Source organism: Solanum lycopersicum, chromosome 2, assembly GCF_036512215.1.
Source record: "Solanum lycopersicum chromosome 2, SLM_r2.1".
NCBI classification, from domain to species: Eukaryota; Viridiplantae; Streptophyta; class Magnoliopsida; order Solanales; family Solanaceae; genus Solanum; species Solanum lycopersicum.
The window spans coordinates 68,696,568-68,712,030 of NC_090801.1; the positions used below are offsets into that span (position 1 = coordinate 68,696,568).

Consider the following 15,463-nt stretch of genomic DNA (forward strand, 5'->3'; position numbering starts at 1 on the left):
TAAAAGGAAAGAAGCATAAGTTTTTGTTGCGGAAAAGACAAAAGGAAGTCCAAGTTGAGTTCAACAAGGTTTTGTAGAGGCAAAGAAGAAGTTGAATCAAACAAGGAGTTGTTGAAATTCCGATCTATAAATAGGGAGCTATTTTATAAGAAAAATTTGCGTACTTACATAGAGAGCAGATCAAAACACTATCAAGAGGTTTGAGAGAGTTTTGAGAGTTACTTGGGAGTGTTGCCAATTTGTAAGGAAAAGTTGTAAGATTGTAATTAAGAGTTTTGATTACAGTTAAGTGCGTGTGTAGGATTCGTCTAACAAGTTTGAGAAACTTGACGGACGGTAGAAGACTTAACTTGGGGGGTTTTGTCTTGGTTAGCTAGGAATTAGAGTTATAATTTCTTAGCTTGGAATTAGAGTTTATAATTCCTTAGGTTAAATAGGCTTGTAATCTTTTGTTGAGGTTCGGAGTTTAATAAAGTGGAGTTAAATCCTACAGAGTCGTAAGTTGTAATTTTTACCCCTTATGAGTTGAGATTTTTAACAATAAAATATTGTGTCATTATTTTATTTGCTTCGCAAAACGTAACTGTTATAATCTGCAAAGAAACATATAGAATATACTTGTTCCTTAGGCAAATTTGGGGGTCAAAATTCCAACAAAGTCTCATTTGTTTTCTAATGTGTTCAAATGATTTGAAGTAAAACACAATTATTCTCGAACGTTTTCACTATCAATTGAACTAATGAGTTTTGGAACAACATATGTATCCTCTGTCAATATCCCTCGCAAAACCTGATTTCACATCAGCCAACGGTGTTTAAAAGAAATATATTATAGGTGATTCAATGATTCAATAGAAAAATAACATTGAGGTACATCGGAGAAAAAAATTATATATGTAGCCTTGCTACAACACTTCCTTTTATGTTCTTTTCATAAGATTAGATTACTGTCCCAAGAAAACTTATATCAACACGATAGCCATACGCTCCATGCTAGCTTATTCTGTTACGTATATGACTTGTCTCTTTCATTTCTAGTGAAATCATTTTTATAATATTATATGTTGGGCTTTGTTAATTTCAAGTTAAAAAGAAGTTGTCCATCAAAGCTTAACTTAATAAAATAAAAAATACTTAAAAAAGTGTCATTTCTTCGAGTAAAGGTTCAAAATAGTCCCTCAACTTTGGATTAAGATTCAAAATGATCTTTGAGTTTTCACATGGCCTACTAATAGTCCCGCATGTTTGTAATATTGGTGCACTTTGATTCCTCTTGTAAAATTTTGCCTATTTTTTAGCATTAATTTTGTACAAAACTTTATATAAGGAATGTCCAATTGTCTTTTTATATATATAATAGAAATAATAATTCTACTTGAGAAAAGGTGATAAGAAAAACAACTTGTTTTGTTCATTAGAAATATTACTACAGCTAAACTAAAAACATCTTAACATATGACTTTGCAGGAAAAGAAAAAATCGTACTATTGCACGTGAAATTATCGTGATGGACCTCTCGACTTTACTTGCAATACGATTTCTACTAAACAAAACAAAGTATTTTTCTTCTCACATACTTTCATATGGAGTTGTTATTTCTACTAAATATATAAAATGACGATTGCACATCCCATACATAGGTTATGGATAAAATTAATGCTAAAAAATAGATAAAATTTTGGAGGAGGACCAAAAGTGCATCAATATTGCAAACACGACAGACTATTAGTGCTCCTTGTAAAAACTCAAGGATCACTTTGAGCCTTAACCCAAAGAAAAAGAACTATTTTGATCCTTCCCTCCATTTCTTCAGATTTTAAACCTTTGTGGCAAAGTTAACACCTTCTTTTAGAGATCTCTTTCTAATATAGTTACTATTAAGAACGTCAAATAAAATAGTATAATTTAATTAACAAAACTTTAAGTCTTTGGACTCAGAGTGTGTTTGGTATGAAGGAAAATGTTTTTCATGGAAAATGTTTTCCTAGAAAACAAGTAGATTTTGGGCTTTTTCTCATGTTTGGTAGGTGAGTAGAATATTTTTCGAAAATGATTTTGTGTTTGATTTATGAATGAAAAATGTTTTTCAGAGACATCTTTTATTTTTACTAGAGTAGAAAATAATCTATGAAATTGAAAATATTTTTTAAAAACAATTTTTATTTGGGATGGAGGGAGGGGGGGGGGGGGCAGGGGGCAGGGGTGAAAAAATAAAAATTTGAACTTCATAGTATTTTTAAAAAACAAAATTAATTTTTTTTTGGGGGGGGGGGGGGTAGGAGTTTAAAAATAAAAATTTGAAGTTGAAAATATTTTTAAAAAGCAAAAATTATTTTTGTGGGGAGGGGGGCTGGCCGGTGGTGGGTGGGTGGGGCTCAGGGATCGGGTAAAAAAATATATATAAATTGATTATTTTTTTTAAAAAATGTTGTTTTTCCCAAAAAAAATATAACTTAAAATTGGAGGAGAATTTTGGAAAATGTTTTCCTTAATTTTTGAAGGGAAGTCATTTTCTTTAATTTTGAGAAAAATGAGTTGATTTGGAAAATATTTTCCAAAACTTTTGTCCCAACCAAACATGAGAAAATTGAAAAACATTTTCCAAAAAATATTTTCCTTCATACCAAACACACTCTCAATGTCTGTCATTTTATTTTGGACAATTTTCACATATAGCAAATAAAAAATTCATATTTGTATGCTATAGCAAAGTTTGCATAATTGCGCTCCATAGCAAACATAAAAACTGTATAATTCGCTATACACATATAGTTGAAGCAAATTTTATAAAACGAAGTGTACACTTGAGCAGGGAACTGTATAAAAATGAAGTGTATAAAACGAATTGTATTATTATAATGGTATAGAACGATTATATGCAATTTGAATTTATATAAAATGAAAAAGAGAGATAGACAAAAGAGACTTGACAAGAAATATACAATTGAATCGAATTGTATAAAACGGGAAAGAGAGAAATTAGATACAATTTGAAAATTGTATAAAACGAGAAATAGAGAAAGACAAAAGAAACTGGGCAGGGGAGTACTTTTATTGTATAATTCTAAGTGTATAGGACGAAAATATAAGTATTTGCATGTGTATATACAATTTTCTCACGCTTTATACAAACAGAAATACAATTTATACATTTCGCTTTTGTTTGTATAAGGGAGAAAGGCGAGAACGGAGAGCAAGATTTGGGAGAGTGGCGAGCGAGATCTGAAAGAGGGGAGAGAGGGAAACAAAAATATATATTTATATAATTTTCTCTGCTTTATATAATTAGAAACAATTTTTATACATTTATGTTTATATAAAAAGTAATGAGCTACTTATAAGCTGTTTTTAGGAATGTATGGTAGGACCTAGGAATTTCTGCCTATTTGTTTGAATTTCTCTAGTCATTTATATTAATGTAGGGTATAAATGTCATCCATTCTTCTTCCTATATTTACAGGCCCCCACCTCAAAAATAAACTAAGAAGATAAGACTTAAAAAAAAATTAAAAATAAATTAGGATGTGACTTATATAGCCACAATAAAATTGATATAAAAGCAATAATCTAAGCTTTGATATGCAAAATCATGTGCTAATAAAAAGTAATCATAATTGATATGTGTCAATGAAAAGAAATGGAGTGCAATGCTCCAAAAAGTATAATCCCAAATTTAAGCTTACTCACGTGGGAATGCCTATTTATTTTGGACAAATTTGTTTGTGCCAACCCTCACCCATTTCTTGCTTCTGTCGGTCCTCTCCTGTCCATACTTAGGAAACTTCTCTTCTATTCCCTTTTAATGTTTTGGTACGACAATCTCAATTAAAATTTTAACTAATATTTTAAAAGTAAATAAGAGGATTTAAATGATGTAATTTTTTTTTTAATCTAAGAAGATTTAAATGAACCCTCAGCCGTCGTGGTACCTGTAGGCCCCAATCGTCAAACATCCCATTATTAAGTTTTTTGATTTTTTTTTTCACACTAGGTGGTGACCCTTCTCCCATTTGTTTATTCCTTTTCTGTTTTTTTTCTCTCTCTGGGTATTAAATTATTGTTTCGGATGTCACTACCAATACATTTTCTTCACTCATTCACACTAATCAGCTGTGAGCACCACAACTCAAAGTTGGTAAAAGCCTGAACTCTTCTGCATTAGCAGTAGTTAAAGGTAAAAGCTTCACTTAATCAACATTTATTTGCTGTAAAAGTTTGAAACTTGTTGTGCTTTTTTGCTTCTCCCCCCACTTTTCTCATCCTTTTTCAGGGGTCCTGAATGCAACATGCACTTTTTTACTTTTTAACTTTGTATAATTGAGGTATATAACTGGTAATAGGAATAACCAACTTTCTTGCTGATTGCTTCTTTCTACTTCTTCCTCTGCCCTTCTGGGGACGGAAGATACTGTTGATTAAATTTAGGGGGCTTCAAATCTTCTTGTGTTTATTAGATTTAGGGAAAAATGGGAGGGGATAACAACTTGAGAATCGAACGCTAGCCAACAAGATAGAAGTTTAGATAGTCAACTAATTGAACGAGCTACTGAATAAAAATTTGTTCAGGTGTCAACTTTCTTTTGAATCTACTAGTAATAAATTTATTCCACTACTGGCAATATTTGGCCATTTTAACTTTTCCAGTGGTCCTGACTTTGTGATGACTGTAACCTCTAAATTACTTAATTGCCACAAATTTCAAGATTTTTGAGAGTAATTCTGTGTTGCTCAAGACAAAATGAGGACATACCTGGATAGCATTTTTTTAATTTTGGATGTATAGTGGTGGTGTGATAGTAAAAAGCCTAGTTTAGATTTATGGTCTTTAATGTTCTAACCAATTGGATAGGGTTATTGTTCCAAGATTTATGTGGCATGCAATTTGCCATTATTGAGAATCATGAAGCAGAATTCTACTTCCTTGAGGAATTCGGGTTTATATACAAGCCCAGCAACACCAGAATATGGAGATAATAATGTTAGAGGATTTCAGAAGGGATGGAGTTCTGAACGAGTCCCGTTGCCGACTAACAGCGGCAGGAGGCATATTAGTACTACTGCATTGATGCCTTTCAATAGTGGAAGGACAGTGCCTTCAAAATGGGATGATGCTGAAAGGTGGATTACTAGCCCAGTGTCAAGTTATGGTGTTTGGAGGACTCCAAACGCACAAACCTACAGGGGCCCCAAGTCTAAAAGTGGACCTCTTGGGCCACCTGGCCTAATGTATTTACCGAACTATTCGCCCTCTATGCCAGTCCTTGAAAGTGGAGGTATAAGTAACTTCATTGCAAATTCACCATTTACAACTGGTGTACTGGTGCCTGATGGGGTATCCATTCATTATGGTGCTGGTGAATATGCTCAGAATAGTATGGCTCGAGCAACCAGTGCTCCCGGTCTGTCAGATTTGTTCAGTGAATCTTCAGTACCAAGCTCTCCAGGTATGCATTTCTTCCGTTGCCTGCTTTGTACTGGTTGTCATAGCGCGAGAGAAGCACTAACCTAATTCTGGTGAATCTTAATTTGTTGTCACTTCAGTTCTTGCAAAAGAAGGTCTCAACGGTCCTACTGTCTCTATATCAGGTTTAAATGTATTATTTAAGTCAACTTAGCTATAGAGTCTTAAGACACTTGAAATGTGGAAGTTGTAGCCTGCAGATTAAGAATTGGGATCGGGAATAACTAATAGCTAAGACACGGATCTTGAATTTGATGAGAAACCCAGCTAAAACAGAAGTTTAATCGAAGTTCAGTGACTGTCCTCCTAAGTTTTAGCAATTGATGATGGCAATATCTCATGTAACACAAGATCCAAGTGTTGAGGACTTCCTATCATATGAATCTACACTTATGTGCTACATGACGGATGAAAAAGCAGTATGCAATTGTATAAACTGATTTAGATGAATAATCATCTTGTTATGCTAGGATTGCAAGTAGTGTTGGTTCATCTTAAAAAATATGACTTTGATGCTTCTTAACTACACTCAGGCCATTTGTTTGAAGTTTGTTAAGCATCAAGTTTACCAGCAAAAGGCCATTGTTCAGTTATGAAACGATTTTTGAGAGAGAAAGATATGTCTTTAGTAAAGTACACCACTATAATTTAATGATATTCTGTTGTTGATGAATCCAATGAACAGATGATGTCACAAAGGAGCCAGATTCTATTTCCTTTGCAGTTTTGAGGAGAGACATGGCAACACAAATGAGCTCTGATGACAGTACACATACATCTCCCCAGGAAAGGTCATCTTCAATCCCTCCTGGAGTGGAGCAGAGCAGGCAGCATTCCACTAAAGTCGAGATTAGAGACGTGCAGGTTGACAAAGGAGACCCAATTTTAGGGCTATCTCGGAAAAGCCGGGTGAGGAAACCCAAGAAACAATTACCAGACATAAGTTCGCCTATCTCAACGTGGGATGTTGTAGATGGAACAAAGAGTATGACAAAGTAAGCATGCATTTCCGGCTTGTTTTTGCTTCTTATGTTTGCTAATGCAGCTATCTTGTCCTTCCATACAAATATTCCACATTTTCAAGGGAACTGACATGCCCTTATGTGTAACTCCACAAGTTTGTAGAAACTATTTGGGCCAAGTAGCGAAATACACAACCTTCACCTCACTGCTAGATTCACAAATAAAAGATTGATGGACATTCTTTTGGCAATACATATGTATACTTATAGTAGGTGCATTTGTCAAGGAGCAAAAATACTATATATGAATAACGGTTGTGCATTTTGTGAAGGTCGCAAAGAGAGGAAGCCAGGATCGCTGCTTGGGAGAACTTGCAGAAGGCCAAAGCAGAAGCAGAAATCCAAAAGCTTGAGGTTCGTTAGACATATATCCAGACACTGATACTTGTTTGAAAGAATAGGACGAGCATAAAAGAAGACTTAACTATTATTTGCATTTCAGATGAAACTAGAAAAGAGGAGGTCAGCATCCATGGATAAGATTCTGAACAAGCTTAGACACGCTCAGGTGAAGGCCCAAAATATGAGACGTGCAACTTCGGAGAGTCAGCCTAGAAGGGATTCCCACAGAATCATTCCATTTCGGGAGTATTTCAAGATTACATCATTTAGCAGTTGCTTTGTTTGCCGTATCCCTTGATTTTGTGTACAGGCATGAGGCTTTCTGAAGTAAAATTCAAGTCATTGTAGGTGGTTCTTGTCAAATCTAGAGCCTCAGTTGTTAATGGTAATCTAAAGGAACAGACAACTCGTTGCTGACTGCTTTATTCAGTAATCCACCTACTTTTGGCTATGTATTCAGGCCTTATCACTGTCTCGTGGAATTCCATACCATCTGATATCTCCACAATACCCAGAAAGAATACACATGCCAAGACAGACTGGTTGTAGTACACACCTCATAAAAATGCAGCATTTTCTAGTCATGTCCCTTACTAGAACACCAACATAATATATATTTCACTAGTCCAACCTACATATAATTGAGACAAGCTGGAAATCTATTATTCGACGCAACTTCTGATCCCGATGCGGTATCTCATTTTTTTGGGGGGGGGGGGGGGGGGGAGGGGGGAGCGAGTAGAAGCATTTAAATTTCCGATTTCCACAAAAACATAAATACAGGAAACCACTCATCTCTCAGAACGGATTTCCAGGAAAACTCACTTTAGGTATAAAACATAATTTGCTATATTGCTTCACTACCAACTATGTTTCTACTCCTGGATATGGAATTAGCACCCATTCTTTGTTTCTTCAATACATTTAATACAAAGGATCAAGTATGAAGTGAATTGCACAATCCATCAGCACTGCTTTTTCAATTACTTAAGTATTAGTAGCACATGTATTATGATGTCCACCTAATAATAAACTGATATAAATATGACATATCTATTGTTGTCACCCATTGGAAATTCAGACAGCCTCTGACCTCCTGCAACACAAAGCTACTAGGGCCTGAATCTCATATCTGATCTTGACCGCCTCCTATCCAACCAGGCCAGCTAGTAGGGCCTGTATCTCATATCTGATCTTGAAGGTCTCCCACCACCCAGGCCGTAACCCCACTGTCAGAACCAGAAGAAAATCACATATTTAAAGGTTATCACCAGAATTCTCATCTATTAAATTAAGGACTAACAATAAACAGACTGGTCATAATATCCATGTGAGACAAACTTGGAGAAAACTAAAACCGGAAAGAGGTATGAATAAAGCATGATGATAAATTGTTGTCTTTTTGAGGATGGTAAATATGAAAATACAAAAATTACTCCATTAGTTGAATCACCGCACTGAAAAGATAGGAAGATGCCGTAAACATGAGTGTTTTCTTCCATTGACATAAAAAGCATCACATAGCATTGTTGTGCATATTGCATAGGTCAGTCAGTAAAGAGAGCAAATTGAATTATTGTCCAGGCAGAAGTCAGAACCACAGCTGAAAGACTCAGGAAGAAGGTCCAGTTATTGACCATTTTTCTGGTGGGAGAGGGGAGGATTGGAAGCTCAAAATCACCCAAAGAAACAGTCAAGGTGGAAGCCTTTCATGGCAATAGATGTTTAACAATATAAAAGCAATTCTATCGTGGAGGTCAAAGTTAAAGACAAGACAACTGAAGTTATTTGACTGGCTAAGTAGGGTTCAAATACTTACATCATCATAATCTAGGCCCCCATACATCCTTCCATAAGTACGCATAGGACCACCATATCCCCCATATGCTTCAGGAGCAGGAGGAGGAGGATCCATCATGTAATTGTTACTTGGACCAGCATCATCAAGAGGAGTAGCAGAATCAATTGCAACCTAAAAAAGCAAGGTAGAACTAGGAATAAGACTACTCATAGCATAACATGAAAGGTCACTGATATTAGTGAAGCCAAAAGGGTAGCCCAAGCTGGCTTTACATTTAGGAGGGTGAAAATTCAGCATGTAAAAGTTCAAACTCCCTAAAACCCAACTTCACATTAATGTATATTTTCATTTGCCAAGCAAACAGTTGAAACTTTATCATCTTCACAACAATGTTCTATTGGCTGAATTGCAGTACATCCAGGTAAATGGCCAGGTCAGTTTCAATAGATTTAAATTTTGCAAAAAACAGTTAACCTTTCAAACAAACTTATAATGTAAGCAGAACATCCTAGGCAATAGCCAGGGAGTTTTAAGATATCATCCATCAAGTGGCTCTAGAGTGGAAAGCATTTCCCCTCATTTAGTCGTCAGGCCATGGATTTTCCTCATCCATGGTCTCATTTCAAAATCTGGTCAACTGATACTTCAAGGTCTACAGATTTCATTGGGGTGGGAGATACAAAAGATAAGGAAATATTTTTTTTACTAAAATCCCAAAAAATACCTGATGTCCACATATCTCATGAGGCCTTCGAGAAACACGATCTGCAACACCATCATCAGCAAATGTAACAAAACCAAACCCTCTATGCCCTGGTCTTCTTGGATCCTACAGGAGATAAGCATCGCAATCATAACAGAATTAAACAATTTACCAAGTTACTTGAGACGAGATCTGTTACCCCAAAATGAAAGAAAATAAGAGAATTTTACCTTTGGGACATACACATCTAAAACACGGCCAAATCTACCAAAATACTGGCGAAGATCTTCAGTTGTTGCCTCTTGAGGTAGTCGACCAACAAAGATCTTCTGGCCCAAGCCACCACGAGATGGAAATCCTCCACCTCCACCTCCACCTCCACCTCCACCTCCTGATTTATTTAATTAAATTCTCTTAGTAAAAAAATTGTGTCAAATAAGAGGCATGATTGATGTTGTGTCATGCTTAAGATATATTTGTCATTATTTACTGTTCATTTTTGTGGTTTGCGAGCTATTGCATAGGAGTCCCTGTGCGCACCCAAAGGGTAGCGGCTGCGGGTTTCCCTTGTCATAAAAAAAAAGAATTGTTGCTTACTTACTTCCATACATAGAACTAGGATGATCATATAAGGTAGGAGCACCAAGCGCACCATATCTAGTAGTTGCACTCATATATGCATTATATGCACCATATCCTCCTCCACTCTGAGACATCCGACTAACAGGTCTGAAATCTTCTTCCTAGAATCATCAGCAGAAAATGCAAATTTAATGAATCATCACAGAACGTGTGAACTTCAATGACATCTAGAATATATCACTGGAGATACATCAAAGTTCGGTTATGCATAACTTGCCTTGGGTGTTGCTCGGTCCACCACAATTGTGGAACCTCCCAGTTCATGGGTGTCACTCATCAGATCATCAACTGATTCTGGGCAAAGAAACCAAAAGCCACTCAATTCAAAGGAAAATCATTACAAAACTGACTAGAAACTAGAGTCTGCAGAAGACATGATAGGCATGCATGTAGGGAACTTCCCTGCCTCTACCTGGGTGAAAAAATAAAAACAAGGTGGTAGCTACCACATCCCTAGAAAAAATTAAACGAAACTGATTCTTCTGAGACAGCACAATTACAAGACTTCTAAAGGTGATAAAAGATGTGTTGAAGTGGGTGACCATCTAATCTAAAAGCTTAATATTTTTAGAGAGAACGCACTTTTACTAGTTAATTCTACTCTCATCACGTCCCCTCACGTGCGGGCCTGATTCTTTTTCATGGCCAAGCACATGGAAATTCTTTTTGATAGGGTGGCGGTGAGATTCGATCTCAGGACCTCTGCGTGCACTTAAGAGAGACACACTTTATTAGTTAATTATATTCCAGAAACAAGATGAATGTCAATCAAAATACCTAGAATGTATAACTAGACTGCCAGTGGAACAGTTTCGGATGGGGTGGGGGTATACAAGTTGACACCAAAATAACTAGCGAAAGAATCAAGGCTGAGATCAAATCAAATATTATGCTGATCTACAGTAGAAACTCTTCAAATGTCAAATTCATTTATCATCACCCCATTATCAGGCTCAAAATAAGCACCCCGAGAGGCAATATACAGAGTGTGGAATTAAGGGGAAATTATTAACCTCCTAATTGTTTTAACCGTTGTTGGGTCACGGGTTAAACACCTGACCAGTGAGCTGTTATTCCAAAATGACAAAAAATGTTACAATATCAAGAATGTGAATTTCTTGGAGTAATGGATTAATGCATAAAGGTTGAAGATCTTCATATCTATAACAATTAAATTAAAAGAACTTATGCTGAATCAAGGTAAACTGATTGATCCAGATTTTAATAATTAACTGCACTAATTGAGCGCTTGTCCGAGTGAATGCACTAAAGACACCTTCAGAGAAAAACATTGCAACTACAACACTCAATGTTTTCCCTCCCTGAAATATAAGATGGATACATAGGATTTACCCAGGAAGTTCCTACAAGATACAATTCCTGCCAAAAAATAAGTTCCTATGTTTTATTAAAAAACTGTTCCCAATAACTAGATATTAGGCAGAGGAATAACTGAATGTGGCCAGAAAATACCTGGAAAATAAAGAAAAAACTGCAAAAAATTAGGATGGGAGACATACCAGCATTTGCAAAAGTAATAAACCCAATTCCACGATGTCCCTTGGTAGATGGATCCTGCAGATTGGGTAAGATTAATTAGTACATAATGAATCATATGATTTAATGCCAGAACATGACAGCACATATATAAAGTAATAATGACACAACGAGACAGGGGAACCTTTGGCATGTACAGATCTGTTATTTCACCGTACTTCTCAAAATAACTGCAAAAGAAAATCAAATAAGGATATTAAATTCTAATAATGAAGCAACCAACCAGCTAGAAATAATCTTAATAAAGCAATCCTTCACAAATACCCTCTGAAAGTAGCTTCAGACACAGACGGAGGAATCCTAGCAACGAAAATCCTGGTCACTTTCTTTGCAGGAGCCCTCATCTCCTCCTGCCAAAAAAATTAGTAGCATCAGTATTAGACCTTACAAAGTATTTAGAGGCACAACGATTATAAAATGGGCTTTCACTTGTTATAATGCAATTTTCATGTCCAACCAAATGAAGAAATCAATATGAACCATGATAACCATTCCATTTTAATCAACTCAAGCCACCACAATATATTAATAGTTGGCCTAGATAGTAAAAGTACAGCATTGGATGAAATACTAAAGTAACAAAGAGAAGTTTTTTCATTAAGAGTAAGAGCATTGCACCTTCGGTGTCGCCACTTTCACTTCTAGCATTCTGTTTCCAAGAAAGTGCTCCTTAGACAATGCATTCTGCATCATACAAATCCACAAGTGTAGGAATCAAGTTTGCATCAAAACCACAAAATCATAAATAAGCTATACCAAGGACGAAGAACAAGACCATACATTGTAAGAAAGTTTAACTGGAGGGTAGTATGCAAATATGATTGCAACAATGACATGAAAACCAAATTAAAACCAAAATCACCTTAGCATCCTCAACTGTAGCAAATGTGACATAGCCGAATCCACGAGAACGACCAGTAGCACGTTCCTAGATGAAGATCAATACTCATTAGTCTTCTTCAGTCAGATGATAAGAAATTTAGCAACAGAAAGCACATTTACTTTCAAAGCACTAAAATGCAAATATATATTAACTATATAAACCAGACAGCACACTTTTGGGAAATTAGTAAAACGGATCAATCTTCTGATACACTGTTGATTTTATGTTTAAAATTGTCACAAAAGCAATCAATAAAATCATTGGCAAAACACACCAGAATCAAAATACACAAACATGGCAATGTTTGGTACTCCCTACGTCCCAATTTATGTGAACGTATTAGATTTTGCACGGAATTTAAGAAACAAAGGAAAACTTTTGGAACTTGTGGTCTAATATAAGCTATAGATTTTTGTGTGCCTATAAATCATATAAATCATTTCATTAGGGATAAAATTGGTAGCTTAAAGTTGAAATGTTACTAAATATTGAAAAATGTCATTATTAAAGAATGACTAGAAAGGAAAGAGCATCACAAAAATTGGGAATGGAATGCAAGTTAAGTCGAAAGACGACAAGGGCATGTCTTGCCTCGTGGCGAGGTGCTGGCCTCTTTGAATTGAGGCGCCAATTAATATAAAAAACTGAAGATATTTAATGCATATATAAATAACCAGTATCTCAGTAGCAATACCATATTGGCAAATATTTCAATTTAAAAACTAACCATAGAACTTGAATGACTCAATAATTCATGAGACAATTTGACGAACAAGACTAGAACCCAAGAACTTGTATGACTAAGTTGAGTTGGACAAAAATTAAAATAGGACCTGGAATTTTTCTGTAGAAAGGCAGATTTGCATCTGCAGAAAATTAAAAAAAACAGACCATAAAATAAGAACAGAGGAATCACTAACAGAGTAATAGGAAGCTGGGCACATTGACCTACTAAAAAAAAGAAGAGAAGAAGATGAAGAAGCAAAAAAAAGAGCAGCTGACTATGGCAGAAGAGAAGCTGCAAAGCAGAGGAGAAAGAAGAAGAAGACGTAACTAAAGGCTGAAGCTGAGGAGAAGAGAGTCACGTGTCAAAGAGAAAATTGAAGAAGAGAGTCGTGAGTCACGTTTGTTTTTAAAAACACTAATATTGCCATTTAATTATTAAGCACGTTTGTTTTTTTTCAAAAAGAATAAAATAAAAGGGCAACAATGGTGCCACCTCACCACTCATCATTTCTCGCCATTGATCGCCTTTGCAGGGTTGCGCCTTACGAGTAATAGGCGCAAAATCTCTGGCCAAAGGCAATCGCATTTGATAATCTGGTTTACTTTACCAGGAAAGAACCCAACGCAATCTTGAATCTACTAGACAATTGAAGAAGAGAGACACGTGTCAAAGAGAAAATTGAAGAAGAGAGTCGTGAATCACGTTTGTTTTTAAAAACCCTAATATTGCCATTTAGTTATTCGACAAGATTTTCTCCTGAGACCCAGTTCTCATGTGCCCACCAATGTAGTTAACAAGAAATAAACCAGTTTGGGACACGTTCTTGGTTGAATTCCAAAAGTGACATCTCTTAAGCGGATAGTTCTGCTAAATTTTCCAAGTAGCGAACTGCGAAGCAACAACCTTCTCCTAACAACTATAACATAGTTTGGGGCAATGGAAATCCTTATGTTTTTGTTACACCATAAATGATATAACAGCCCTAAGTTTTTCACAAGAAAGCTAAATGCACTAAAAGCTGCAAGCTGTGCACCAAATGATAAATATATGACCTTCTGTAACCCAGATTTGATATCTCATTTTCTGATACAAGCACAATTAACAAACAAAAAAAGAAACAACATTGTCAACACAAAAAACAAGACTGCACACAGTTAGGTCATGAAAGTCTTTGGAACTACAGTATATCTGAAACAATGCATATCATAAAAGTCAAGGTAGCTGCGTAGACTGACCTTCATCACAATACAATCCTCTAAATCTCCATATTTGATCATATATTCCCTTAGACCTTCTGTATCCACGTCCCATGGGATGCCTAAAACCTAAAAATCAAGAAGCAATCACATTAAGATTGCAATCAAAGACAAACATGCCTTGAAAATCAAGAAAGAAACCAAAACTTACCACAAGCTTCTTCTCCGACATGGTAACGAAAACTTGTCTGACAAATTGATTAGCGGAGAGTGGAAATCGTAGGATATACACTCAACTCGCTCTCGCGATCTCACCACACCTCTCTCTATAAACGAATCGCTCACACAAGACGATTCTTCCTGCAGGTAACAGACACACACCTCTTTCTCACACACAAATATCATCATCATCATCATATTTCAGAACAAACTCACCAATTTCTCTAAGATCTTCGGATACCAAAGAAATTAAAATCACAACGAGTACTAAATTAGATTTACGCGCTCCACTGACCTTCTTGATTCCGATTATCAAAACCCTAATTCGCTCTCTCACTCCGCTCCGCTCGCTCTTCCTCGCGCCGCTCAGCTCCTTCAAACCCCAAGCCACTGCTCTTATCCGTCCCGTCTTTTTTATATTAGTATATATAATCCCTTCAGACCTCCCGAGGCTTTTATTAAAATTACAACTATAACCCTTCCCGCATTGATATATAATCACTCAATGGACATTGTCTCACCATTATTTTTGGGATAATACTAAATATTTTCTTTAAGTTGCATTTTTGCAACAGTAATCTCTCTTTTAATTTAAAAAGACAAAATAATCAAATCACTCCTAAATGTATAATCAGATTATCAATTATACCCTTATATTTCAGGGGTGTTATATTATTTTCCTAGACAATTTCAAAATGACATTAAAATTGAACACTCAAATTCGCATCAAAATGTGATTGGACTCATCCTACCACTAATATTACTTTTTTTAATATTAAAAATAATTATTTCCTTTTAGATTTTTGTTTTCTACTTTTTATTTTTTCATTTTTCATTCCTTCTTTTTTTTTACCTTAAAAATAGTTTTCAGCTAAATAAATGTCTTTTTAGATAGGATACATTCCATGAC

The 15,463-nt window shown here is 35.6% G+C and overlaps 2 protein-coding genes across 4 annotated transcripts; one reads left to right on the plus strand and one right to left on the minus strand.

Annotated features, from left to right (window-relative positions):
• The first annotated feature begins 3,897 nt into the window (after positions 1 to 3,897).
• Positions 3,898 to 7,276, plus strand: LOC101267952 (uncharacterized). Of its 2 annotated transcripts, none has more exons than XM_004231980.5 (5): positions 3,898 to 4,174; positions 4,850 to 5,444; positions 6,147 to 6,456; positions 6,756 to 6,837; positions 6,926 to 7,276. In XM_004231980.5, the coding sequence occupies exons 2-5, from the start codon at positions 4,901 to 4,903 to the stop codon at positions 7,121 to 7,123; spliced, it is 1,134 nt and encodes a 377-aa protein (XP_004232028.1). In that variant the 5' UTR covers positions 3,898 to 4,174; positions 4,850 to 4,900; the 3' UTR covers positions 7,124 to 7,276. The 2 variants fall into 2 exon arrangements, with proteins under 2 accessions (XP_004232028.1, XP_010316140.1); XM_010317838.4 differs by having other exon boundaries at positions 3,990 to 4,174; positions 4,865 to 5,444.
• A 374-nt stretch (positions 7,277 to 7,650) lies between these two features.
• On the minus strand, positions 7,651 to 15,021 carry LOC101267666 (uncharacterized). 2 transcript variants are annotated; one of them, XM_004231979.5, is made up of 14 exons: positions 14,849 to 15,021; positions 14,546 to 14,694; positions 14,374 to 14,463; positions 12,391 to 12,456; positions 12,147 to 12,212; positions 11,793 to 11,878; positions 11,653 to 11,698; positions 11,492 to 11,546; positions 10,189 to 10,265; positions 9,931 to 10,072; positions 9,560 to 9,720; positions 9,351 to 9,455; positions 8,645 to 8,797; positions 7,651 to 8,054 (listed from the first exon to the last, which is right to left on the minus strand). In XM_004231979.5, exons 2-14 carry the CDS (start codon positions 14,564 to 14,566, stop codon positions 7,992 to 7,994), a joined length of 1,131 nt encoding a protein of 376 aa, XP_004232027.1. In that variant the 5' UTR covers positions 14,567 to 14,694; positions 14,849 to 15,021; the 3' UTR covers positions 7,651 to 7,991. The 2 variants fall into 2 exon arrangements, with proteins under 2 accessions (XP_004232027.1, XP_069150084.1); XM_069293983.1 differs by having other exon boundaries at positions 9,931 to 10,068; positions 10,185 to 10,265.
• Between the last annotated feature and the right edge of the window lie 442 nt (positions 15,022 to 15,463).

Excerpts from the sequence above, each read along its gene's own strand:
- LOC101267952 (XM_004231980.5), top strand. The coding sequence starts at position 4,901 with ATGAAGCAGAATTCTACTTCCTTGAGGAATTCGGGTTTATATACAAGC. Across the intron at positions 5,445-6,146 it reads TTCAGTACCAAGCTCTCCAG|ATGATGTCACAAAGGAGCCA; the intron begins GTATGCATTTCT and ends TCCAATGAACAG. Across the intron at positions 6,457-6,755 it reads GGAACAAAGAGTATGACAAA|GTCGCAAAGAGAGGAAGCCA; the intron begins GTAAGCATGCAT and ends CATTTTGTGAAG.
- LOC101267666 (XM_004231979.5), bottom strand. The coding sequence starts at position 14,566 with ATGTCGGAGAAGAAGCTTGTG. Across the intron at positions 9,721-9,930 it reads TCCTAGTTCTATGTATGGAA|GAGGTGGAGGTGGAGGTGGA; the intron begins GTAAGTAAGCAA and ends TAAATAAATCAG. Across the intron at positions 9,456-9,559 it reads TAGATGTGTATGTCCCAAAG|GATCCAAGAAGACCAGGGCA; the intron begins GTAAAATTCTCT and ends TATCTCCTGTAG.